Raw genomic sequence first — 27706 nt, forward strand, 5'->3', positions numbered from 1 at the left:
CGAGATAAGCGCTGTCAGGAATATACAAACATGGCTTTAATGCCATTCGGTAGCGGAGGCGAACAAAATGGAAATTTCGCTGAATTGAATTTCAGGGATTAATTCTTCCTACGTCGCTGCTTTACTGCCTGTGAATCACTCGGTGTCCAGATAACAAATAATAATAGTAATCCTTGCAATTGATATAGCACCGAAAACATAGTTGAAGAGGAGGGTCTTGAGATGGGTCTTGAAGGAGGCATGGGAGGGGGTGAGATGGAGGGACTGCAGGATGGAGTTCCAGAGGGTGGAGCAGAGTGGCAGATGGCACAGCCACCAATGGTGGGGTTTTCGAGGCGGGGGATGTGAAGCAGGCCGGAGCCCGCTGAGCAGAGGGATGGAGCAGTTTGGTATGGTGTTAGCAGGTCACAGAGGTAGTGGGGAGCAAGGCCACGGAGGGCTTTGAAAGTAAGGACCAGGATCTTGAACTATATCTTCTGAGTGATGGGAAGCCAGTAGAGGCGGACGAGGATGGGGTTGATAGGGTCACAAAGCCTGGTGCAGGAGAGGACATGAGCTGCAGAGTACTGGATAATCTGCAGCCTATGCACAAAGGAGTTAGAGAGACCGACTAGGAAGGAGTTTGCATAGTCAAGCCATGAGGTTATGAATGCATGTATGCGGGTTTCGGCGGCCTACGGTCTGAGACAGTGTTTTGCGCCGGACGACATTGTGCAAGGGGGTGACAGAGTGGGTCATGGCATGGATATGGGGTAGAAAGGATAGTTGAGGGTCAATCAAGACACCTTGGTTCTGGACTGGCTCAGTAAGGTGGAGTGTGCATCCTTGGATGGTGATGCTGTTAGGCCTGAGGTGTGGAGGCGCTGACGGGAGCCAATCAGGAGAACCTCGGTTTTGTTGACTTTCAACTAAAGAAAGTTTGCTCTCATCCAGGACTTGATGTCTGACAGACATTCTGTCAGCACAGCAGTGGGTCCTGGAGTCGAGGGTGGAGGCAGAGAGGTAGAGTTGGGTGTCATCCGCATACATGTGGAAGTTGACCCCATGTCTGCGGATGATATCACCAAGAGGGAGCATATGGATGTTGAAAAGAAGGGGACCAAGGACAGAGCCCTGAGAAACACCACACAAAACAGCGCGGGGGAGAGAGGAGAAACCATTAGTGAAGATGAAGTAGAGGCGGTGTGAGAAGCACAATCTGACCCATTCAAGAACAGAACTATGAAGGTTGAGGTGACAGAAGAAGCGGTGGAGGAAGAGAGAGTGGTCAACGGTGTCGAAGGCAGCAGAGAGGTCAAGGAGGATGAGGAGGCAAAGGATGGACAGAGTAATTTGTCACTTTGACCAGGGCTGTTTCTATGCTGTGGGCGGCACAGAATCAGAATTAGAGGGTTCGTGAAGTAAGTGGTGGGAGAGGAAGGAGCAGATGGTCGGTTTCATGCGGGTTATAGTGGTGGTGAGAGAGGATTGGGAGACAGGTTTGAAGGTGTGGAGGGAGGGATGGGTAGGGACCAGGGTGAGAAGAGGAGATAGGGAGGAGTAATAGACAGAAAGGCACAGGCAGGTGAGTGGATCCCCTCGACTTTGGATTCAAGGAAGTCCAGCATCGCCTCGCAGTTGGCATTGGAGGTGAGGATGGAGGAGGTGTGAGAAGGTGGATGGAGGAGCCGGTTGGTGATGAAGAGGAGCCTGAGGTTGTCCTTGGCCTCCAAGATTGTCTTGGAGTAGAACAACGATTTAGCAGAGGCGAGGGCCGAGTGGTAAGATTTGGTAAGGTCCAGCCAGATCTGCCGATGGGTGGCAGCCAATTGCACACAGCAATGTCCCACAAACAGTCGTGGATTGAGTGACTGAATTACTATTATTATAAAAAAATTAAGGGGTTTGAAGGCGTGGAGGGAGGGATGGGTAGGGACCAGGGTGAGAGGAGGAGATAGGGAGGGGGAAATAAACAGAAAGGCAGAGGCAGCTGAGTGGATCCCCTCGACTTTGGATTCAAGGAAAAATGACCTGCCAATCGACTAAGAACCAGGTTCCTACTTGCTGCTGGGCAAACAGAGGCATGTGGAGTAAGGACAATTGCCCAACGTTTCGTCCCACCCGGGAATCAAACCCAGGTCCTCTCGCTTGCGAGGTGAATGCTCTAACCACTGAGCTACAGGACTCCACAAATCAAAGTTGGTGTTTGGTCTTCTGTGCCTTTTTACTGAGATGACTAAACTTAACACTGGTTTCTGCTCTCTACCTTCCAGCCAAATGAGAAGTGCTTTGTGTGTGGCGCCTGTGAAAAAATCATTGTTCATAATTGTTGATAATAATAAATAATAATCCTCACATTGGATACAGCGCCTAATCACAACAAAACATCTCAAAGTGCTTCACAATTATTCTAATAACAATCCTCACATTTGATATAGCACCTTTCTCGTTTAAAGTCTCGCCCAAAGGACAACGCCTGTAAGAACACACTCCCCCCAGCACAGGGCCAGCAGTCTGCACTGCTGAGAATAGCAAGAGCTGCTGTGTGTGTGAGGGAATCACTCATTAACACACTTTAACACTGTGCCCTCGGGAGCAAGAAGGAGCCACTGAATTTACATTTCCAAATAAATAACAGTCACCAGCCTCTAAATACACAGAACTGTGTCTCCATAAGACCCACAGCTCACTCCTCCCTGTAATCCTGTCTGCTGGTGATACCAGCACTGGGCTCCAGGGAGGCTGAGAAGAGACTGAACTTTAGCAACAAGCTGCAGATCAGCTGTGCGGTGAGTGCTAAACAGTGGCGGAGCCTGTCTCTGAGCCGGGTTGAAAATGAAGGTTTTCAGGCGGGATTTAAAAAAGGGGAGAGAGGGGGCAAGGCGGAGGCATTGAGGGAGAGTGTTCCAGAGCTTCGGGGCGTAGTGGATGAAAGAGCAACCTCCTATGGTGGAGCGGAGGGTGCAACGGACGAGCAGGAGGCTGATGCCAGTCGAGCGGAGGTGCTGGGTGGTGGATTGGGGTGTGATGAGGTCAGAGAGGTAAGGAGGTGCCAGGGAGTGAATGGATTTGGATAGAAGAGGGGGTGTGTGGGGGAGGAAAGGATTAGAGAAGATGGGAGCTGTAGCTGTAAAGGTCTGAAGTGGTTGAAATCAATGTTGAATTATAAAGTGAATTGACTGCGTATTTTGGTGGTAGAAACGTGGCAGCCAATTGTTCCTACTTACTACTAGGTAAACAGAGGCGTGTGGGTAAAGAATCCCTAAGGTTTCGTCCCGACCCGCCAAGGAATCAAACCCAGGTCCTCTCGCTTGCAAGGCGAGCACGCTGACCACTACACTAAGGGACCTTGGTATGAACCATAGACAGGCGGATTGTTTTATGAGGAAGTCAACAACAACAATTTGCTCTTAAATAGCGCCCCTCAACACAGGGTAGCGCCCCAGAGCACTTGAGAGTGTTCAAAACATATGAATTCCCAGTGTGAGGAGCTACAGTAGCGCTGGGGTGTGCGAATGATGAAGGGATTTAGTGAATCAGTTCAGATCCAACACAATGGACCCTATCGGCCCTCACGTTCACCCCTTCTCTGTGTCAAACAGCTTCCAGACGGACAGGCAGAATCCTGGAGACGCTCTGTTACAGGAAGATTTGAAAAGAATTCTAATTAGTTTTTTTTTCCAGCCTCCTTTTATTCCCGTCTCTCGCTCTCTCCCTCTAGCTGTGTTTCCATCATTGTTCCACTTCTATATAGACCTGTTATTTCCTCTGGGGACGCTCGTGGCAAATTAAAGGGCCGGGTGTGGATTCCTGCAGCTTAGTGGTTAAAGCGCTCGCCTCGCAAGCAAGAGGACCTGGGTCAATTCCTAGGCAGATTGAAACATTGGGCAATGTTCCACACGCCTCTGTTTACCTAGCAGTAAGTAGGAACACAGTTGTTAGTCAATTGGCGGATCACTTTCCGGGGGTAATATTCCCTCCAAAATAATAATAATAAAATGGTCACTCAATCCAGGACTGTGGGACACTGCTGTGGGCAATTGGCTGCAGCGTTTCGCCCACAAAATATACAGTCAATTCACTTTATAGTGTAGAATCCTGTAGCTCAGTGTTAGAGCACTCGCCTCGCAAGCGAGAGACCTGGGTTCGATTCCCGGCAGGGCACAACCTTGGGTAAGTTTCCTTACTCCACATGCCTGATAATAGTCCCTCAAGAATAAAAACAATAATAAATTGGTCACTTCAATCCATGACTGTTTGTGGGACGCTGCTGTGTGTAATTGGCTGCCGTGTTTCACCCACAAATATACAGTCAATTCACTTTACTGTATATTCTGTGAAACACTTTGCGACATCTAGATGTGAAAAGCGCTATATCAAATGCAAGGATTATTATTATTTTATCCTGTGAAGCACTTTGAGATGCCTCGAATACATGATAAGGTGCTGTTCCAAATGCAAGGATTATTATATTATTATTATTTACCGTCAAGCGTGGTGACTCTATTTGTAGAGAAACGGCACAATCCAGCGGCCGGTTTTCACACAGCCACTGTGGTTAGGAGCTGGGCAGAGAGTTCCCCCTCCCTCCCGCCCCCAGATGCCTGTGGAGCTGGCTGCCATGAGCTGAGCAGTTAGTGATTAAAGAGCTCTCAGCGTGACAGTAAATGGACTGGAGGGGTCCCTGTAGCATTAGCAGGTTATGCCAGCAGAGCTCAGAGACCCCCTCCACCCCGCCCCGCTGCTTTCCTTCGTTACTGAGGCTCAAGGCGATGAGAGTGGCTATCACAGTGCCTGATGTAATGCTCTGGTTACCCTGGGCTGGATGTGCATCACTGACAGATTGATGCTCACACTCAGTCACACACACACACACCCTCGCTGTGAGGTGACAGGTGACATTCACGCACGGATCCCTGCCTGAGCATTAATGACTCTGTGCATCACATCACATTGCTGTGGCCCGGACAAAGCGGATTTCAGGAGGGAGCGAGCACAGTGCGTTAATAAGTGCATTGCTGTGTAAAGTGCCAGGGTTAGTGTGGTGTCAGCCTGGCTCAGCGGTAAAAGCTTTTACTTCTTTCACCCACAAAATATACAGTCACTCCACTTAACAATATATTCTAAAGCACTTTGAGACATCTCAACCAAGTGATAAGGTACAGGATTATTATTATTATTAATATCAGACGCTTGTGGGTTCAAATCCCAATTCAGGAGCTCCCTATCCAGACTCCCCTCACCCTGCCTCCCAATTGAGGCTGGATCTCAGTGACTGGAGTCAGTGGCTGAGAAGTGGCTGATGATGAACCGCTAAGCAGCTCTCGTCAATGACAGACCGCGGTGAAGGACACAGCTTTTCCCTCACAAAAGAGTGACTGAAGCGATCATTCATCTTGTAAGAGTCTAGTTTGAGCTTTGATATAAAGACATATTGTTCCTGCTCTCCATCTGTGTGTAACTGTGTCTGTGACTGTGTGTGGCTATGCGTGTGTGTCTGTGTGAATGTGTGTGTGATGGTGTCTGTGTGTGTTGTGTCTGTGTGTGCCTCTGTCTATCTGTGTGTGTATCTCTGCCTGTCTGCGTGGGTGTCTCTGTCTATCTGCTAACGGTGTTATCCCAGTTACTCTGCCCAGGGAGTAATCTCCCCTCACCCCACTCAGGCCAGATATTCAATGTATAACTTTGTTTACAGCATTCTAAAAGCCCAACGTCAAATGAATGCATAATAACACCAACAATGAGAAGAATGTGATATTGAGCCTATATCATATATGTAGCTGCCATTTTGAGCTCAGCAAAGTCCACATTGAGCAATAAAATGGCTAGTGTATCCAGGGGGTGGGAGGGGGGTTTGTTGGTTTTCAAATCCCTTCACGCCCTGACACTACCCTATTTCTCCGACCTACTTACTCCTCAACCCACTACCTATTGCCTCCACTCAACTGGCTTCGGGGCTCCGGCCTCCTGCATGTCTCTTGTGCCCTCCGTTCCACCATCAGTGGCCGCACTTTCAGCCAGTATGCCCTGAAATTCTGAAAGTGTCATTCTCTATCTCTCCGCCTTGCCCGTTCCTTCCTTCCTTCCTTGCTTCCTTCCTTCCTTCCCCATCTTCAGATTGCACCTGAAGACTTTCCTCTTCGACCGTGACTAGGTCACCTCCTCCCTTCCCTTAGCTTGACATCATGCTCCGCCACTGTCAGGTGCTCTGGGATGCTACCCTCCGTGAGGGGCTCTATATAAATGCAAGTGGTTGATGTTAGCCAGGTCAGTGGGAGAAACTCCTTCTCTGTTCCTGACAGTGTTGTGGGGGCTAATCAGGGAGCTGGGTGCTGGCTTTCCCCATTCTGGCTCAGTCACGGGGAGCGGGAAAGTGAGGAGAGTTTGGGGGCAATGTTATTGGCTCGAAGCTTTGGGAAGCGTTCCATGAATAATGAATGAATAATGAATAACGTTTCCCCCTCTCCACGCGATGACCTAACAGTAACACGAGGCCTCTCACCACAAGGCAGCATTCATGTTACACCAGCCTGCACAATGGAGCAACATATTTCTCTCAAATTTCCAGCCCGAACCAAACAATGCCCTGAGTGCAATTGCCATCTGACTCCCAGCCTCATTACAGTCCCATTAAACTGGGTAGCAGGAAGTGGGCTCCATAGCAACACTTAATTTAAGCTCGTAACGTTAACCGCTCACTGTCAGGACCCCTTTTATGGGGGTGGGGGTGCAGGGGGGCACGGTTGTCTCTCTCTTGACCCAAAGACCCTTTTACTGAAGGAGCCTCGCTAACCCAGCGTGAAGGGCAGGAGCTATAATAAATACAAGTTATTGTTGTCTCGATACTGTGTATTTTGAGCTGTTTTGCTACCAGATATCTGACCCCTGAGAAGACAGGTTTCACTGTCTCCAACCATTACCGCACCACTTGTAATAATAATAATAATCGTTGCATTTGATATAGCGTCTTATCACATTGTTGAGAAATCTCAAAGCGCTTCACAGAATATACTGTAAAGTGAATTGACTGTGTATTTTGTAGGATAAATGTGGCAGCCAATTGCATGCAGCAGGGTTCCACAGCCACATCAGCCACAAAATATACAGTCAAATCACTTTACAGTATATGCTGTGAAGCTCTTAAAGACATCTCGAAGACACGATAAGGGGCCATAGCTATGTGGAATCCTGTAGCTCAGTAGTTAGAGCACTCTCTTCGCAAGTGAGAGACCTGGGTTCGACTCCCAGCAGGACGAAATGTTGGGTATATCTAGCAGTAAGAAGGAACCCGGTTGTTAGTCGATTGGCGGATTGCTTTTCCGAGGGTAATAATTCCTTTTTTAAAAAATTATAAATTGGTCACTTCGATCCACGACTGTTTGTGGGACGCTGCTGTGCTCAATTGGCTGCCGCACTCCACCCACAAAACATATAGTCAATTCACTTTATAGTATATTCCGTGCAGCGCTTTTGGGACGCATCGAACATGTGATAAACCACATTATCAAATGCAAGGATTATTTTTTTTTAGGGGATTATTACTCCGGGAGATTGATCCAACAATTGACTAACAACCGGGTTCCTACTTACTGCCAGGGGTATGGAGTAAGAAAACTTGCCCGGGAATCAAACTCAGGTCTTCTCGGTTGTGAGGCGAGTGCACTAACCACTACGCCACGGGGATCCACTCATGTTCTGCCAATCGAGATGACAACGATTCTCTGAATAAGAGGAGTCCTGTGCATGGAGTGCTCCTGGGCTGTTCTCATCATTCGGGCCTTTTCACACGATTGGATGTTGGAACCGCTCGCACTCTTTCTGTAATGTTCCAAAAAGCTGTCACAAATTGTGAGCTTTCCAGTGGCCTCGTTTCACAACATGTTATCTGTTCCTGAAGAAATCAGTGTTCTCAGCGGGTGGGAAATGGAACAAGCAATCAGCATCCGCCTCAGTTTGAGACTCAACAGGCAGCCGGCCATTAACCCTCTCCTTTCCAAACAAACAGCAATTCCATATCTTCACTCTGTACAGTAACTCTATACAGTCTGAACCATCATCATTATTATTTATAATAATAAATCTTTATAAATCACTTGAAATACCATGCGCTGTTCTGGTCACCACAATGTAAAAAGGATATCACAACGAGAATACAGAGGAAGGCTACCAAAATGATTGAGGGGATGGAGAGCCTGGACTACGAGGAGTGATTTAGATAAACTGGGCATGTACATGCTGGAGAAGTGAAGGTCAAGGGGCAATATGATTATAATCTTTTAGATTCTGAAGGGATTAGATACTGTCGGCCATGATAAGCTGTTTTACCTTGTACTGAATAGTAGAACCAGAGGACACAACTTGTGATTGAAGGGGAATAAATTCAGAACACTACTTCAGTGAGTGAGCAGTAAACATATGGAACAGGCTCCCCAGCGAGAGACAGTGGAAGCAGAAAATGTTGTTTGTTTCAAGAACAAATTAGATAGATTTCCGCTAGAAAATAATATCTCAGGATACAATATATAGTTTGGGACACGACATGTCAAGTGACCACCAGGATGGGGGAAGGCGAACTAGATGGACCTTGGTCTTCTTTCACCCTAGCCAATTCTTATGTTTATGGAATGGCAGACCTGTCACTGGAGGCAGGGAATCCTCCCACTCAGCTCCTGTTAAACCTGCGAGCCAATGCCCTAATGGGTAGGGTGGTCCTAGCGTGGACAAACAGTGGGAAAGCTTTCCAGACAACGATATCAAGAACAACAGCAGCAACAACTTCCACTTATATAGTGCTCTCCACACAGGGTAGCGTCTCAGAGCGCTTAACAGTGGCGGAGCCTGACTCCCAAGTCGCAGGAGGTGGGGGGGTGACTGTAAGCAAGGTCAAAAAGGAAAGTTTTCAGGGGGGATTTGAAAAAGGGGAGAGGGGGGGTGCTAGGCAGAGGGATTGAGGGAGAGTGTTCCAAAGATTCAGGGCATAGTGGCTGAAGGAGCAACCTACAATGGTGGAGCGGAGGGGGGGAGGGATGAGCAAGAGGCCGGTGCCAGTTGAGCGGAGGCGCCGGGTGGTGGATTGGGGAGTGAGGAGGTCGGAGAGGTCGGGACGTGTCAGGGAGTGAATGGATTTGAACACAACTGTGAGGATCTTGAAGTCGATCGATTTGGTGTTGGGGAGCCAGTGGAGCCTGGGCCAGAACTGATGAGATGGGGGTTTGGAGTTGGTCCAGGTCAGTGTGCCGGCAACAGAGTTTTGAATGAGTTGGATTTTTTGAATAGTGGAGCTAGGGAGATTGTCAAGGAGTAATCCAAGTGGGAGGTGACAAAGGCATGCACGAGGATTTTGGTTGCCTTTGGGATAAGCTATGGTCGGAGGCGAGCAATGGCAGAGGTAGAGGAAGGCAGTCCTGGTCAGGGACCGGATGTTGGGAAGAAAGGACAGATGGGGGTCAAACCAAATGCCTAAATTGCGCACTGGTTTGGTGAGTCTGAGGGAAAATCTGGGGAGGTTGAGGAGTTCAGATCCACAGAAGTGAAGACGTTGACAGGAGTCAAAGAGAATGGATTCCATCTTGTCCACATTCAGCTGCAGGAAGGTGGCACCCATCCAGACCATAATGTCTGCCAGACAAGCTGATAGAACATTGGCAGACCTGGAATCGATGCTGGAGCAGGCAAGGTAGATTTGTGTGTCATCCGCATACATGTGGAAGTTTACCCATCTGTGGATGACATCGCCAATTAATGCCAATCTGTGTTGTTTTAGAACTGCTTTAGTTCTTTAGACTCAAGCAGTTATCCCAACTCTGGGATCCCCAAACCTTGACTCCTGCCAACACCATCTGCCTGTTCAGGTGGAAGTTAAAGATCCCGTGACACTATTCGAAAAGAGAAGGGAGTTTCTCTGAATCTAATTTGTTCTTGAAACAAATATTTTCTGCTTCTATTGTCGCCCTAAGGTTTCCTGGCCAGCAATCCCCAAGGTAAACTTGTTCATTCACTCCATGGCTGTTTGGGGGACATTGCTGTGTGCAAACTGGCTGCTGCGTTCACCTATAAACACGCAGTCATTCCAGTTGACACGTTAGTATATCCTGTGAAGCACAGAGATGTCTCCACAAGGAGCTGTATTAAATGAAAGGTTTATTATTAATTAGGTCCTGTCTGAGTGCTATTTGATGCAGGTCAATGGACAGAGACAACTCCCTCACCCCCCCAACCATCTGCCAGGTTAGGGTATTTGACAGAAAAACAAGTTGCATTTATATACCGCACTTCACGCCAGATGGCGACTCGCTTAACCATGGATTTCTCTGGGATTTTCCTGCTTCCTATTCTGCTGCTTGTCCAAATTACTCCGACTTCAGCTGCTCGGCACAGCGCTGAGTGTGGGAGCTCGCTGGCACAGATTAGAGGGCGGGTTTGCTCTATATTGGCGGGCTGTCAGCCACTCTGCCCCCACCCGCTGGAACTCCATCGCGCAGGCCCTCCACCTTGCCCCCACCTTTGCCTCTTTCGAGACCCGTCCCAGGGCTCTCCTCTTCGACCGTGCGCTCGGTCACCTTCCTTCCCAAACCACCACCCCCCCCGCCCTCCACCCTCCCTGATCCCGACCCCCAGCTCAGGTCGGAAACAATGATTGTCCAGCGCCTTGAGACATCCTCCTGACGGGAAAGGCGCTATCCAAATATAATTTGTTGTTGTTATATCAGCATTCACTTCTCATCAATCTCATTCTGAGAAGCGCTTTGGGATCTGTAGAAGCGTTTGTCTGAGAGCTGAGCATCCGGGCTGTCCGCGAGGAACTGTCCTTGTCTTTGTCTGTCTGTCTGTCTGTCTGTCTCAGCATCTCAGGACGTCCTCCTGCCACGAAAGGCACTATACAAATATAATTTGGTGTTATTGTTGTTGTTGTCACTGTGATTCCGAGTCTGTTTCTCTATATCTGTCTCATTCTCTGTGTGTCTCTCTGCATCGGTTTGTATCTGAGCTTCTACATCTCCCCCCACCCCCCACCCCCCCACCCCCCGTGTGTGTGTTGTTCTGTCTCTCAGTTTCTCTCCCTTTTTTTGTCTTGTGTCCTTCTTTCCCCTCTTCCCCTTCTGTGTGTATCCTCTCCCAAGTTTTCTCCCCCTCTCCCTCCCTCTCTCTCTCCCTCTGTGACTCTCGCTCTCCGCAGACTGGGGCTGTGCTGAGAGACTCGTCCCTCCCGTCTGAGCCGCGGTGGTTCATGGTTTCTGACAGCAGGAGAGGGGCTGAGAGTGTGTCGATCCGGGGGGGGGGGGGGGGGAGAGATAGGGGGACGGTGGGGGGAGGGAGTGGTGAGAGTGTGGGGGGGGAGAGAGAGGGGGACGGTGGGGGGGGGAGGGAGTGGTGAGAGTGTGGGGGAGGGAGAGAGAGTGTGGGGGAGGGGGAAAGAGAGAGAGAGAGAGAGAGGACGGTGGGGGGGGAGGGAGGGAGTGGTGAGAGTGTGGGGGAGGGTGTGTGGTTGAGAGAGAGTGGGGGGGGGAGAGAGAGGGGACGGTGGGGGGAGGGAGGGAGGGAGTGGTGAGAGAGAGTGTGTGGTGGGGGGGTGGTGGTGTTGAGAGAGAGTGGGGGTGGGGGAGAGAGAGGGGGAGACAGGGAGGGGGTGGGGGTGAGGGAGACAGAGAACAGTGGGAGATAGAGACAGGAGTTGGTGGTGGTGGGGGGAGGGAGGGAGGGGGGTCCGAGCTCTGACAGCAGAAAAGTTTGTTGTGTGTTTGGGTGTGGGTGGGGGGCGAGGGGGGGCAGAGGGGGGGAGGGGGGGTAGAGGGGGGTAGAGGGGGGGAGGGGGGGGCAGAGGCTGAGGGGGGGGGGGTGACCGTCCCTGTTGCCTGTAGCCCAGTGCGGGCTGTGCCATGTGGCCGCTCTACATTCTCGTGGCCTCAGTGGGTGAGTGAAGTCAGTGATCGATACAAAAATGGATACAAAACGGTAGTAACACTGTAGCGACTCGACTCCCCCCCCCGGGCCTCGGGCAACACTGTAGCGACTCGACCCCCCCCCCCGGGCCTCGGGCAACACTGTAGCGACCCCCCCCCCGGGCCTCGGGCAACACTGTAGCGACTCGACCCCCCCCCGGGCCTCGGGCAACACTGTAGCGACTCGACCCCCCCCCGGGCCTCGGGCAACACTGTAGCGACCCCCCCCCCCGGGCCTCGGGCAACACTGTAGCGACTCGACCCCCCCCGGGCCTCGGGCAACACTGTAGCGACTCGACCCCCCCCCGGGCCTCGGGCAACACTGTAGCGACCCCCCCCCCCGGGCCTCGGGCAACACTGTAGCGACTCGACCCCCCCCCCCGGGCCTCGGGCAACACTGTAGCGACTCGACCCCCCCCGGGCTCGGGCAACACTGTAGCGACCCCCCCCCCCCCCCGGGGCCTCGGGCAACACTGTAGCGACCCCCCCCCCCCCCGGGGCCTCGGGCAACACTGTAGCGACCCCCCCCCCCCCCCCCCCCGGGCCTCGGGCAACACTGTAGCGACCCCCCCCCCCCCCCGGGCCTCGGGCAACACTGTAGCGACCCCCCCCCCCCCCCCCCCCCCCCGGGCCTCGGGCAACACTGTAGCAAAATGTAGCCGCGGTGGTCGCGACATTACAGCGCATATGGGGGAGAGAGAGAGAGAGCGATAGAGGGGGAGAGAGACCTTATAAACGGCTCCTCGTCCCCACAGATCCCTCTCCCTTTTTCTCTGAAGACTTTATTGCGAGTCTTATTGCCTCCGAGAGGGGTTCCCGTCGCTGTGCTTTTTTTTTAGCCGCTCTTTCTCTTCCCACCACATTAATGATGTGTGTGTGTCTGTGTGTGTGTGTGTCTGTCTGTGTGTCTGTCTGTGTCTTGTGTGTCTGTCTGTCTGTGTGTGTCTGTCTGTGTGTGTCTGTCTGTCTGTCTGTGTCTTGTGTGTCTGTCTGTCTGTGTGTGTCTGTCTGTGTGTGTCTGTCTGTCTGTCTGTGTCTTGTGTGTCTGTCTGTCTGTGTGTGTGTGTCTGTCTCTGTCTGTCTGTGTGTGTGTGTCTGTCTGTGTGTCTGTCTTTGTGTGTGTGTGTCTGTCTGTGTGTGTGTCTGTCTGTCTGTGTGTGTCTGTCTGTCTGTGTCGTGTGTGTGTGTGTGTCTGTGTGTGTGTCTGTCTGTGTGTTCTGTCTGTCTGTGTGTGTCTGTCTGTGTCTGTCTGTGTGTTCTGTCTGTCTGTGTGTGTGTGTCTGTCTGTGTGTGTGTCTGTCTGTGTGCGGTGTGGTTGTGTTACCCAGTGACACTGATCACGGTTCCTCTCCCCTCCCGAGGCCCCGGTGCTCTCCAGCCTCTCGGTCCATTCCCACAGCCCGTAACCCGCGGCACTAAACTAATCACAGACACCACTTGTTGTGGTTTCTGCCGATTTTATACCACTACCAACCGCCTCTCTCACCCTCTCTCTCTCCCTCCCTCTCCCTGTCTCTCTCTCTCCCTTTCCTGTCTCTCTCTCTCTCCCTCTCCCGTCTCTCTCCCTTTCTTCTCTCTCCCTTTCCTGTCTCTATCTCTCCCTTTCCTGTCTTTCTCTCTCCCTCTCTTTCTCCCTCTCCCGTCTCTCTCCCTTTCTTCTCTCTCCCTTTCCTGTCTCTCTCTCTCCCTGTCTCTCTCTCTCTCTCTCTCTGTCCCTTTCCTGTCTCTCTCTCTCTCCCTCTCCCTGTCTCTTTCTCTCTCTCCCTTTCCTGTCTCTCTCTCTCCCTGTCTCTCTCTCTCTCTCTCCTGTCCCTTTCCTGTCTCTCTCTCTCTCCCTCTCCCTGTCTCTTTCTCTCTCTCCCTTTCCTGTCTCTCTCTCTCTCTGTCTCTCTCTCTCTCTCTCTGTCTTCCTGTCTCTCTCTCTCTCCCTCTGTCTCTTTCTCTCTCTCCCTCTCCTGTCTCTCTCTCTCTCTCCCTCTCCCTGTCTCTCTCTCTCTCCCTCTCTCTCTCTCTCTCTCTCTCTCCCTTTCCTGTCTCTCTCTCTCTCTCCCTCTCCCTGTCTCTTTCTCTCTCTCCCTTTCCTGTCTCTCTCTCTCTCCCTCTCCCTGTCTCTCTCTCCCCCCCCGTCTCCCCGTCTCTCTCTCCCTGTCCCTCTCTCCCTCTCCTTCTCTCTCTCTCTCCCTTTCCTGTCTCTCTCTCTCTCTCTCCCCCTGTCTCCCCGTCTCTCTCTCCCTCTCCCTGTCCCTCTCCCCCCCTCTCTCTCTCTCTGCGCTTGGCTGAGGCGACTCCTCACTTTCTCATGAGGTTTGGTGCGAGTTGTGGCTGAGTTCTGCCTAAACCGAGCAGTGGGGTTTGTTATACATAGCACAGGACAGGACAGTAGCAAAGACTCCCTGTTACTGTACTGTACACACAGGCAAAGGCCTCTTAGCCCAAGGCCTGTGCTTTCCCAGGTGAGACTGTGACATACAGGAACATACATGGGAATGTGACAGACTATAACATATATGGGAATGTGACTGACTATAACATATATGGGAATGTGACAGACTGTAACATGTTAACTTACATGGGAATTATACCGAGACACTCGGTATAAGTGTTGTTATTAGTGCTGTACAATCAATCAGTCAGTTTAGTTTTTATTACGTTCATTGAACCTGTTTTAATAGCTCAGTGTCAGGATTTCCTGTGGTTACCGTGTGTGGTTAGCCAGTGATTCACACACATAACTATGGTTTGAGTGGTTGCTCAGTGACTAGCGGTGGTTGCTCAGCGACTAGCGCTTGTTACTCAGTGACTAGCGGTGGTTGCTCAGTGACTAGCGCTTGTTACTCAGTGACTAGCGGTGGTTGCTCAGTGACTAGCGCTGGTTGCTCAGTGACTAATGGTGGTTATTCAGTGACTAGTGGTGTTACTCAGTGGTGGTTAGAGTAACCGCACTGGAGAGGTGAGAGTCTGGTCAGGAACCACGGGTATGAAGACTGAGTGGTTAATAATCTGAGGCCGTGTGGCTGGCCGTCCCTGTAACAAAGGCCATGTTTGCCTATAAATACAGTCACTACACTTGACAGCAGTTACCCGTGAAGCACTTAGGGACATTTTGACATTATAGAGACTGATATTTATTATTATAGTAAATCAGCGCCTTGGGCTATCCTCTCAATGTGAAAAGCACTGTACAAATCCAATCTTGTTGTATTGTTATTACTATTATTCTGGTTCCTCGGTGGCAGGGCAGAGCCAGGTGTGAGGCTGAGATTATGGCAGTGTTTAGTTCCTGTGGGTGGGGTAGTGGGTGAGTTTGATTCCCAGGCAGTGCAAAATATTTGGCAAGTTTCCTTACTCCAGAGGCCTCTGTAGGAACCTGATCGTTAGTCGATTGGCAGAAAAATAAAAATATTAATAATTTGGTCACTCAATCCACGGCTGTTTGTGGGTCGCTGCTGTGCATAATGTTTTGCCCACGAAACATACGGTCAATTCACTTTACATTACACTCTGTGAAGCACTTTGAGACGTCTTGAAAATGTCATAAGGCGCTATATGAAATGCAAGGATTATTATTATTATACAGAAGGGGGCAGGCCTACACAGCCAGTTACATTTTAATGTATTAAACTTGATGTTGTGCCCTCACAAAGTGTGGCTTCTACTTAAAATAGAATCGTACATTTGAATCTATTTTACAGCACAGAAGGCCATTCAGCCTATCGTGCCTTTGCCATCTCTCTGTAAGAGATAATAATAATGCTTGCATTTGATATAGCGCCTTATCACATCGTTGAGATGTCTTAAAACCCTTCACAGAATATATTGTGAAGTGGATTGACTGTATATTTTGTGGGGCAACCAATTATATTGAGATCTCTGTATAGTTCCTCTCCACTACTCCCTTCCCCTCTCCCGCTCTCCCTCCCATCCCTTCCCCACTTTCTCTCTCTTGTCCCTTCCCCCCACCCCTCCCCTCTCTCCCATTCCTTCCACTCTCCCCACTCTCCCTTCCCCTCTCCCCCCTCTCTCCCTTCCCCTCTCCCCCCTCTCTCCTTTCCCCTCTCCCACCTACTCAGGCAGTAACACACAGCACAGTGTCACAGTCGCTCAGTGAGGAGAGAATGAATGGCTGTTTAGAAGGCGAGTTTCCATCACGCCCCACACTGTGACATGTGGAGTGATCCCATGAGACAGGCCAATATGCTTTGCAGGCACAGTTTGTCCGAGCTGCCAGCAATTCCCTGTTGCTGTGTTCCTGGATTCTGTGAGCTTTGCAAATATCAGACACACAGCGACCTGGAGAATGCTCAACTTCTGTGACAGCTCCGAGTGCCCAGATTACAGTGAACAACTTTACACATAGCCAGTGAGTGTGGGGCACATTCAGCATGGGAGATACTGATGGAGTGAGTGAGTGAGAGAGAGAGAGAGAGAGAGAGAATATAGGATTCCTTATTGTGTGTGGATTCCTGTAGCAAAGTGGTTAGCGCACTGGCCTCGCAAATGAGTGGACCCGGGTTCGATTCCCGGGCGGGGCAAAAGATGAGGTAGGTTTCCTTGCTTCACACACCTCTGTTCACGTTGCAGTAAATAGGAAACCAGTTGTTATTCGATTGGCAGATCACTTTCTGGGAGATCGCTTTTGTTAACACGTCTCAAAACTCTTCACGGGATATACTGTAAAGTGCAGTGACCGTGGTCTTTGTTCGCCTAGCAAATTCTTATGTTCTTAGTGAAGCTCCTGCTCTGTAAGGCTCTGGCACAACTCTCTCCACAAAACCCTCCACTGCAGAATTCTATGTTCGTTCTCCTAACTGCGAAGCTTTCATTGACCCCACGTAATGGGCTGACGTTAATGTGACATGTCCTGCCCGAGGCTGCCGCTTGTGATTCCTGGTGCGGAGCTCGGCTCAATGACGGGATCATTGGGAAACAATGGGAAACAGTGTCACAGTCACCACAGGCTGCACATCCTCCCCAGAGGCTGGGATCACTCACAACAATAATAATAATCCTTGCATTTGTGTATTATTTTGTGGGTGAAACATGGCAGCCAATTGCGCACACAAACAGCCATGGAGTCAGTGACCAATTTTTATCTGGAAGATTGTTGGCCAGGACACCAGAAGATAGAAATTCCCTTCACTGGGTCAGGCTAACACAAGCCTCTTTGATGCACCAAGGTTGCCAGCATTGGATGCTAGCCTCTGTCACTGTTCCTGTCTGCCTAACCCAGCACCCCTGCTTACACAGCGAGAGCTCTCATTCTCCTGAGGACAGCTCTCTGAGCAACGGATAAAGCAGACCCTTCTGCCCGCTTCAGCCCATCCTTCTCGGACTCCCAGCGCACAGTCAGCCTAGCTGCCAGCCATTCATTACATCACTTACCGTTCTTATTAAACCTTCTCAACTGCTTAGGAACATAGGAACAGGGTTAGACCATTTAGCCTCTCGAGCCTGTTCCACCGTTCTATTTGATCATGGCTGATCTGTACCTCAACTCTAATTACTCGCCTATGCCCATAACATTACTCAACAAATATCTATCCACATCTTAAATCTATCCACGTTTTAAATTAGATCAGCCCTAGAACCAGCCTCAACCCCTTCCAGCCTCTGATTGCCCTCTTAAATGATAACATCATCATAATAATCTTTGCATTTGATATTGTGTTGAGTTGCCTCGCAGAATATACTGTAAAGTGAATTCACTATTCATTTTGTGGGCGATAATAAAAATCTGTTATCTGAAAGAGCTCTGTCTCTGATAATATCGGATAGTTATTATCTGTAAATGATAATAGCAAGAAACCGTGGATCTAGCACCTTCCGTCTCGAGAGGACGTCTCAAATCGCTTCACAGGCTTCAGTGTAAAGTGTAGTAACTGTTTTTGTGGGCGAGCATGGCAGACAGCAATTTGCGCACAGCGAAAGTCCCACACCCAGGCATCAGGGACGTACCTGGGGGAGTGGAGAGGGGTGACTGACTGATGGCCTCTTCCTGTTGTTACACAGAGAGCCAGCTTGTTCCGGTCAGGAACGGGAGTGATAAGTGCAACATTCCTGGGACGTTCGCCTGCAGCAACGGGACGTGCATCCCGGGAGCCTGGCAGTGCGACGGCCTTCCCGACTGCTTTGACGGGAGCGATGAACAGAAATGCCGTGAGTCACTCACTCCCCCTTTTTTCCCGGGCAGATTTGAGTTCCAGAACGTCGCCTGGGAACTTCCTGCCCCTGGCGATCTCCTGGGTGGTTCTCATGGACTGGCTGGTCACCAGGTCACCAATGTGCCAGCCAGCCCCAGCCACTAACTGGCTCTGCACCTCCGGCCCACCAGGTGGGTGGGATGGGTGTGTGTCCGGGCTGGGGGTGTGACCAGGCTGGGAGGGAGGAACCAGACTGGGGTGCGGCCAGTCAGAGGAGTGGCCGGGAGGAGAGTGGCTAGGAAGGGAGTGGCCAGGCAAGAGAGGAGCCAGATTAGGGAGGGAGGGACTCAGGCTGGGAGAGAGGGGCCGTGCCAGGGAGGGAGGTGCTAGAGAGAGGAAGGCGCTGGGGGGAGAGGGGCTGGGCGAGGGACCCAGGGGCCAGGGCCAAGAAGGTGCGGCAGGTCTGGGGAGGAAGGGACCGGCCTGGGGAGGGAGAGACCGGGGAGGGAGGGGTCGGGTTGGCTCTGGGGTTGGTGTAGCTGATTTGCTGACACACTCGGCTCCTGGCTCTGAATCCGTGTGTCTCTCCCCGACAGCGAGGATTCGCACTAAGTGCCCCCCCACCTTCTTCCCCTGTGCCAGTGGCCTCCACTGTATCATCGGCCGCTTCCGGTGTAACGGCTTCGAGGACTGTCCGGACGGTAGCGATGAGGATAACTGTAGTGAGTGACCCCCGCTCAGAGACCCCACCTCGTCACTCCCACACCCACACCATCACCCCTTCACCACCAACAACAACAAATGACATTTACACAGCACCTTTCATGTTGGGGGGACGTCCCAAGGCACTGGAAGGGTCAGGGATTTGGACCCGAGCTGGGGGTTGGGATCAGGGAGGTTGGAGGGCAGGGAGGGTAGGGGTAGGAGGGTGGCCGAAGGCGCGGTCGAAGAGGAAGGTCTTGAGACGGGCCTTGAAGGAGTCAACGGAGGGAGCGAGGTGAAGGGAATATGGGATGGAATTCCAGGGGATGGGGGCAGAAGAGGCTGAAGGCCCAACCATCGATGGTGGGGTGGGCCGGATAGGGGACATGGAGCAAGCCAGACTTCACTCAGCGATCAATCCAAACATCATCATCGTGACCCCCGCCTCGAGAGCCCCATACCGTCGCCCCCATGTGTAGTGACTGGCTGCCTGTGTTGTGTGATGTCTGTTCCTGTGTCTCGCAGCAGCAAACCCCCTCCTGTGCTCCACTACCCGCTTCAACTGTAAGAACGGACGATGCATCGACAAGAGTTTTGTGTGTGATGGGATGGACAACTGTCGGGACGACAGCGATGAAGACAGCTGCGAGGGACCCCCAGGTACACCTTGCACACAGTCACTACACATTATACAATCACTACACATTACACAGTCACTACACATTTCACACAGTCGCTAGATCTTTCACAAAGTCAGTACACATTATACACAGTCACTGCACCTTTGACACAGTCACTACACATTACACAGTTACTACACAATACATAGTCACGACACATTAGACATAGTTGCTGCACATTACACACAGACCCTGCACATCACACACAGTTACTACACATTCTGCACAGTGACAGTCAGGGATTCGGACCCGAGCTGGGGGTTGGGATCACAGAGGCTGGAGAAGGTGGGTGGGTAAGAGGGTGGCCAAATGTGCGGTCAAAGAGGAGGGTCTTGAGACTGGCCTCGAAGGAGGCAAGGGAGGGAACAGGGTGAAGAGATTGTGGGATGGAGTTCCCAAAGGTCACTATACGTTCTACACAGTCACTACACATTACACAGTAACGCTGCTCTGTGCTGTTAGTTGATCTCAGTGGACGGGTTGGGGGTGGGAGGGGGAGCACTCGGCCAGGACTCGCTCCTCGTGTTCCTGTCTCTCAGGCCCCCAGTTACACATTCCCTCTTGTTCTCTTACCTCCTCACGCCCTCTCCTGGGCTACTTACATTCCAAGGCGATGGTCTCCGGGCTAAGACCTTGAGAATCTGAGGGTCTCAGTTACACATGGAAACTGGTGACTGCTTTGTTACGGCTCTTGTGCCTTTCAGGCATTATACAGATAGCTATTCTCTGTGTTGGCAACGCGCCAATCCCTTTAAAACGCTCTATTACCCTCATTCATGGCTGTGTCCCGAGTTGTGAAGGTCTCTTATTTCTCTGCACAATAATAGCCATTGAGCTGCAGTAAGTGGCTCAGATAATGTGCGGCAAAAACAGGAGGCTCGAGGCCATCCCCATAGAAACAAGGATTGTGTTCCCCCCTTCCTGACCCTGACACCCCCCCACCACCCCCCCCCCTCCCACACACACAAAAATACACTGCTTCACCTCCCCAATACACACACACACGCACAGACATTGCCCACACCCCCACCAGACATACACACACATACCTTCACCCCCACACAAACACACTGCCTCCCCACCACCCCCCACACACACACAGCCCCACACACACATAAACTGCTCCATCCCCACCCTCATCCCAATATACACGCAACTGCGCTCCCCCTCCACAAGCACAGCGTTCCATCCCCACCCCAACAAATGTGCACAAGCACATTCCCCCCCACACACACACTCACATTGTGCTACACACATACCGCTCCGCCAGGCACCAACCACCCCCCCCCCCCCACCACCTCACCACCCCCAGCCCCCACACACACACACACTACTGTGGTAAAACTGCCAAAAAGGCACTAGGTGATAACAGAAGAGGACAGGGAGAGACCGAGAGGGAGGGAGTGGGAGACAAAGGGATGGAGGGAGGAGTGAGAGAGGAAGAGGTACAGTAGTGATAATCCTATAATTCCTGACCTCCGCTGTGATTCCCAGAGCCCCTGAGTTATTACACTCAAAGCAGACAGTCTGCCTCCACGACCTGTCACACTCAGCACTGGGCGTGAGTGACACTTGGAGTTACAGGCAAGAACACACACCAGTCACTGACATGAGCCCTACTCCTGTATGGACGGACAGTGTAGAGGGAGCTTTAGTGTGTCTTTACTAACCTGTGCTGTCACTGACCTGGGAGTGTGGACGGACAGTGTAGAGAGATTTAACTGAGCTTCAGATAAACTGGAGCAGACGGTGGTTTGGGTGAAGTGTGGGGTGAGGGGCTGTGGTGCCCAGGGGACCACTCGTTCTGTGAGTGCACAAAAATGTTTGAAAGCTAAAGATTTGGCTTAAATGTCAGGCTTCCCACGATGACTAATTTGTTTAGAATTCTCCATTGAGGGCGTAATTAGCGCAATCAAAATTCATGAGAGGCGTGAAGCAAAGCAGCGTCCCACAGGGGCTGGGACTGGGGAGGACTCAAATTATAATAATCCTCGCATTTGATACAGCGCCTTATCACGTCTTCGAGACCTCTTAAAGCGCTTTATGGCATATACTGTAAAGTGAATCAAGTGTATACTTTGTGGGCGAAACCCGGCAGCCAATTGCGCACGGCAGCGTCCCCACAAACAGCCGTGGATTGAGTGACCACCTTATTATTATTTATTTTTTTGGAGGAATTATTCCCCCCGGAAAAGCGATCCAACAATCGACCAGCTACTTGCTGCTGGGTAAACAGAGGCGTGTGGAGAAAGGAAACCTGCCCAATATTTCGCCCCGGCCGGGAATCGAACCCGGGTCCTCTCGCTCGCGAGGCGAGAGCTCTAACCGCTGGGCTGCAGGACTCCCCGCTGATCGGCAACATAAGGTGGTGTGATATCAACCGTCAGGATGATTTTTATGGTGGTTGTTACTACGCTGTGGCTGTGTTTCTCTTCCCAGACGGTGTTCTGGGCCCCGGGCCCTCGGAGCTCCGCTTCCCGTACTATCCCAGTGTGATCTTCGCCATCATCGGCAGCTCGGTGGTCCTGGTGCTGCTGGTGGCGCTGCTGGCCATGATGCTGCATCACCACCGCAAGCGGAGCAGCGGGGTGCTGGGGGACGTGCCCCCCCCGCTGCAGCGTCTCCAGCACCCCCTCCTGCTCTCCCGCCTCGTCATCCTCGAGCCCCCCCACACCGCCACCGTCACCTACACCCCGGCCCGTGGCATCCAGCTCGCCGGCTCCTTCTACCGCCAGCACCCGCCGCTGCAAGAGGAGCCGCCCTCCTACTCCCAGGCTGTGCTGGAACACAGGTAAGAACAGCAGCAACAACTTGCATTTATACAGCGCCCCCTCACTCAGGTTAGCCTTTCAGAGCGATGGACAACCCGCTCTCCCTTTATCCCCTCCGCTCCTCCCTCACGCCCCTCGTCTCCTCCTTCCCTTCGCAACCCTCACTACTCATCCTCCCCTCATCACCCCCAGAAAAAACTCCCCTTAACTTACTTAACATCCACCATTTCACCGTTCTCCTTAACATCCACCTGAACAGGCAGCCGGCACCTCAGGTTGTTGTTATTAATAATCACGTCAGGAGGATATCTCAAAGCTCTTCACAGGATTCACTGTAAAGTGTAAGTGACTGTGTCTTTTGGCATCTCCGACAATGTGACACTCCCCTTCCCCCCCCCCACCCACAGCACGCCACTGGAGCATCTGCCTAGACTGCCTGTGAGCTCAAAGTCCTGACGTGGGAGGGGGCGGGGGGGGGCTTTATCCCGTAATCTTCTGACTCTGAGGCGAGAGAGAGTGTGAGTTCAATCATTGGGAGCTCACTGCAAAGCTCCAGGACTTCAGACCTCACCTCAGTTTACTGTAGATAATTGGGAGCCGGCGTCGCTGAGCATTTGAAAGCTCAGGCAAGTTTGCTCACTCCGTACCAATGATCCCTTCCCCCAAAAATGGATCACTCGATCCACCACTGTTTGTGGGACATCACTGTACACAATTGGTTGTCGTGTTTCTCCCCCAAAATACACAGTCCCTACACTTTACAATATTTTCTGTGAAGCGCTTTGAGACTTCTCGAAAATATGATGATAACAACAACAACAACGTGCACTTATATCGCCCTCCACGCCGGGCGGCATCTCGGAGCACTTGACAATGGCGCGGCCTGAGGCCGAGCCAGGGGGAGGGGGAAGGGGACCTGAAGATGGGGAAGGCCGGGGACGAGGCGAAGGGGTTGAGGGAGGGAGTTCTAGAGCCTCGGGGCATAGTGGCTGAAGGCACGGCCGCCGAGGGTGGAGCGGAGGATGAGCTGTATCAAATGCCAGGATTATTGTTGTTGTTGTTATATCCAGAGATTGTCAGCGCCGGGTGCCGGTGGTCTCACTCTCTCCTCGCTCCCCCTCTCCCCAGCAGGCCACCGTGGTACGACCTGCCACCTCCGCCGTACCCCACAGACCTCACGGACCCTGGGAGCCAGCCCGAGCTGCCGCCGTACCGGTCGCGGGCAGGCAGCACGCTGAGCAGCGAGAGCGGCGGCCCGGCCCCAGAGGGGGGGGCCCTCACTGACCTGCTGCTCAGCGCCCGCAGTGAGGAGACGCTGTGAGCGCACGGGCACGACCAGCCCCGCACCCCCATCCCCCCCCCCCACCCCACCAGTTGTGGTCACACGGTGTCGTCGGCGACGGGAGTTACCAGGAGCGGTGCTCAGCGACTCCGCGCATCAACCTCCACGGGAAGAACAGAGAGTGACGGCACTCACCGGCTTGGCAACGGGCGACCGGTTAGAAGGTCGGCACACGGACACCCGGACTGTGCCACTCTGAACTGAACACACAGGCGTTCTGAACTGAACTGCACTGAACTGCAGACAGTATCAAATTGCCTGAACGACAAACAATGACCCTGAGTGTGAAGCCAGCGGAAGCTGTTCAGCATCTGCTGCTTGTTTGCCTTTCACGGCAGATCTTCAACCCCAGCTCGCTGCCTTAACCCCACTGCTGTCAGTCGACACGCAGGCTTCCCCAGCCCGGGTATTATGGAGTGCACATCCCGATCCATCCCGCGCCCACTGCCTTCTGGAGCCGTGCAGTCCACACACTCCCGAGTCACGGTGCGAAGACGAGTTTCCGATCTCATTTCCGTCTCATCATCCGAGCTCTGATGTGAAGGTCGTGTCCCCGAACTTTGGGCTGTGGGAACATTGGTGAACTCCAGTATAGAATCCCAACAACTCCCTTCGCAGCCGATTCCTCCCTCCTTCCCATCAGCAGTTACCCCAATGCGCATCTGAGGTTCCCCCAAGCCTTGGCTCTTGCCGACCTGCGCCTAATACTCTCAGGAATTAGATAAGTCGGATGCATCCCTCCAGAGAGCGAAAGAGTGCACCTTCCAACAATCTATCTCTGGGATTGCCGTGTGTAGGTGGGAGGCCTGGAATGCTCAGCTCGGTTTGGATAAGAATGGTGATTGGTTTCCGCACGTGCCAGATACCCGGCTTGCTGACCAAAATAAAAATCTCTTCAGTAAACGTCCGGGACCAAATGGTCCCATTTTAAGTGCTGACAGAAGAAATGCACTGACAGTCCTCTCTCTCACAGTCAGATATGGTGATCAGCGACGAGCTGTGCATCCTGTGTGTGACTGACACCCAGGCAGGCAGTCAGTGAGGCGTCCACACACTGTGTACATTTACACTCACAGCACCAGCAGTCATCACGGACGCTATTCACACCCTCACATCCAGAAGCTTTTAAGTGTTTCCGTGTTGGGTTATAATTAGTGAGTGCCAAGGAAAGAACTGAATCAGGGAAAGAGAGAGAGAGAGAGAGAGAGGACAGACTAGGAGGATTGAGAGAAAGGAAAGTGGAAGTTGAGAGAGAAGTTTGCATGGGGTTTGACGTTACCTGGGTTTCCTACTACAAGGACAAAACCAACCGTTTTGGTTGCGTTAGTCAACAACATGTTAGACAACTGTACAGGATCAATTCCTTGCACGCTGCTGGGCTCCCTGTGTGAGTGTCTGTGAGTTGTGTGTGTGTGTGTGTGCAAGTTCAATTCATTCTATCCAGGATCTCAAAGGATGGAGTTCTTTCCCAGGACCCTTCACCTGTCCAATGGGTCAATACAATCGCATGTAACAAATCATTTATTCAGGTAAAATTCCTGCCCCTCCAACCAGCAAACCCAGTCACAAATCCCAGCCACACTGCCACACGTCTCCCAACCCCAGTGAATAAGTGTCTCGAAGGTTAAACTCACTGACTGAGTGAGCGACGTCAATGATTTAACTGTAACTTCAACCCAGAATCAGATTACCCCCTTCTTCACCGATCTTTGCACTTCCACTCAGAAAAGGCGGAAGGAAACAGCGGCTTGCGATTATACAGCAGGCTTCACACGGGGTCACGCCTCGAGCAACCAAGGGGACACAAGCTTTTTGGATGAAATGAAGCGGGTTTGAGATTTGCAGCGAGTTTACTGACTGTAGCTATTCTCCTGACTGGAGCTATTTAAAGAGTTTATTATCTATCAGCCTCGCCTTTACAGAGTTCTACGTATAAAGTGTTGATTAGTATCTGTGATCTGAAGCTTTAAGAAAGAGAGAGAGAGATCATGTTATGATACACAGTAATCTGTAATAAATCTTTTGGAACAAAAAAATAAATATTTGCAAAAAACAACAAATGTGTTCAGGAACTTTGGAGGGTTTAGTTTAAGCGTGTGGGAAGCGGGAGGGACCTGGGTTCAAAGCCAGCTGAGATTAATGTTGACCCTCCTCTCATTCCGCTGACTTGGCAGATCTGAAGAGCTGCCTCTTGCCTCCTGCAGAGAGGCTTCAATTGAGTCTGTCCCTGTCCCCTGCTGGACCTGACCTGGGTCACACCACACACACACTGCAGGAACTCATCCACAGGTCACGGGGCTGGGAACGGGAGCAGACACTAGGATCTAATGGAGCACAGAACAGCGAGACTGAAGATGAAAGCTTTATCCTCAAAAGAACAAAGAAATAATCTGGATCAACATTTCGGCCCCAGGGGGAGAGAGAGAGAGAGAGAGAGAGCTCAAGCAGGATTCCTGCTGTCACGTCCAGCAATGAGAAGCTTCCCACAGGCTGCTTACTCTACTGGGCAATCCCAGCCCCATTGATCACTGTTTACAAGCCGGTCGGCACAGGGGTTATATCAGGACCACTCATATCAAAGGTTACACTAACATAGGAAACGTAGGAGACATCTGCTTCAATGCGGCACCGACTGAGCATCGGAACATAGGGCCAGGAGTAGGCCATTCAGCCCATCAAGCCTGTTCTGCCATTGTATAAGATCATGGCTGAGCTGTACCTCAGCCTTTGCCTTGATATCCTGACCTAATAAACAAAATTAAAAGGGACTTTTCTAAAAGATTTATTTTAGAAAATAATATTTTGTGAAGCGGTATATGAATAATTTGAGATGTGACGTATAGAAAGTGTAGTATGGCTTGGAAGAACCAGGAAATTTTGGATCAAAATTTGCCAAAGCTTTCCAATCATACAGGATTAATATGTGGTAGAAGATGAATACGATGGACCCTGGTTGTTTTTCGTCTAGCAATTCCTATGTAATGGTTAGAGCGCTCGTCTCACAAACAAGAAGACCCAGGTTCGATTCCGGGACAAGATGAAACCTTAGGCAAGTTTTCTTACTCCACACACACCCCTCTGTTTACCAAGCAATAAGTAGGAACCCGGATGTTAGTCGTTTGGCAGATAGAGGGCAAGGTGCCAGATGTTTACCAGAGGTTCAGAACATCCATCACTCAGTCACATCAGCACCTCGGGCAGGTGCTAAGCGTCTGCCCCCACCCCCCACCCCAAGGGAGGTCACAGGAGGCCACTTAACTGTGTCGATCAAGCGTCCCCCAAGCTCTCTGACTTCAGTAAGTGCTGGGAAGCCCCAGAAGTGAGGACTGTACAAGGCAGAGGTTCCCCCAGAGACTGTCCACAACCAACAAGTAGACTCCTGTAACTCAATAGTTAGAGCACTCACCTCGCAAGTGAGAGGACCTGGGTTCGATTCCCGGGCAGGGGGTGAAACGGTGGGCAAGTTTCCTTACTCCGCACAGCTCTGTTTACCAGCAGTAAATAGGAACCCGGTTGTTAGTCGATTGGTGATCACTTTCCTGAAGGTAATCCCTTCAAAAAATATATATATATGTGGTCACAACAACATCAACGACTGTTTGTGGGACACTGCTGTGCCCAATTGGCTGCCATGTTTCGCCCACAAAATATAGTCACTTTACAGTATATTCTGTGAAGCACTTTGAAATGTCTCGCAGATGTGCTAATCAAATGCAAGTATTGTTATTAATAACTTTCATTTATATTCCAAAACAACATGTATTTTTTCCTCCTCTCCAAGTCTACTGCCCGGCTCGCCCCACCGTCGGCGGTCGGTTCTTCAGCCTCTCTGCCCTCACCCTCTGGAGTCCCTCAGCCTCGCCCCCTCCCTTGGCTCCTTCAATGCCTGCCTCAAGACTCTTCGACTGCACCTTCGGTTACACTCCCACCACGTCCCTCCCCCTACTCTCTTGGTTCCAAACCCCAGCTCAGATGCAAACGCTTAACTGTCTCGATGCCGTGGGACATCCTTCCAAAGCGAAAGGTGCTGTGTAAATGCAATTTTGTTGTTGTTATTATATCAGTAACAGATTCAGAGCAGGAATAGACCATCGGTACCACTGATCATTCCCACGGGATTCACTCCATTGTGCGACGGGTGGAGAGAGGGCAG

At 51.4% G+C, this 27706-nt stretch overlaps 1 protein-coding gene across 6 annotated transcripts; it reads left to right on the plus strand.

Moving 5' to 3' along the window:
• Positions 1-11792: 11792 nt before the first annotated feature.
• ldlrad3 (low density lipoprotein receptor class A domain containing 3) lies at positions 11793-24224 on the plus strand. 6 transcript variants are annotated; one of them, XM_042341630.1, is made up of 6 exons: positions 11793-11889; positions 17928-18074; positions 18655-18780; positions 19286-19420; positions 21880-22231; positions 23340-24224. In XM_042341630.1, the coding sequence occupies exons 1-6, from the start codon at positions 11856-11858 to the stop codon at positions 23530-23532; spliced, it is 987 nt and encodes a 328-aa protein (XP_042197564.1). In that variant the 5' UTR covers positions 11793-11855; the 3' UTR covers positions 23533-24224. The 6 variants fall into 6 exon arrangements, with proteins under 6 accessions (XP_042197564.1, XP_042197565.1, XP_042197566.1 ...); XM_042341631.1 differs by having other exon boundaries at positions 23343-24224; XM_042341632.1 differs by having other exon boundaries at positions 19289-19420.
• Positions 24225-27706: the final 3482 nt, after the last annotated feature.

Source organism: Callorhinchus milii, unplaced genomic scaffold, assembly GCF_018977255.1.
Source record: "Callorhinchus milii isolate IMCB2004 unplaced genomic scaffold, IMCB_Cmil_1.0 Scaffold17, whole genome shotgun sequence".
In the NCBI taxonomy this organism is placed as follows: domain Eukaryota; kingdom Metazoa; phylum Chordata; class Chondrichthyes; order Chimaeriformes; family Callorhinchidae; genus Callorhinchus; species Callorhinchus milii.

Excerpts from the sequence above, each read along its gene's own strand:
- ldlrad3 (XM_042341630.1), top strand. The coding sequence starts at position 11,856 with ATGTGGCCGCTCTACATTCTCGTGGCCTCAGTGG. Across the intron at positions 18,075-18,654 it reads GAGCGATGAACAGAAATGCC|CGAGGATTCGCACTAAGTGC; the intron begins GTGAGTCACTCA and ends TCTCCCCGACAG. Across the intron at positions 18,781-19,285 it reads TAGCGATGAGGATAACTGTA|CAGCAAACCCCCTCCTGTGC; the intron begins GTGAGTGACCCC and ends TGTGTCTCGCAG.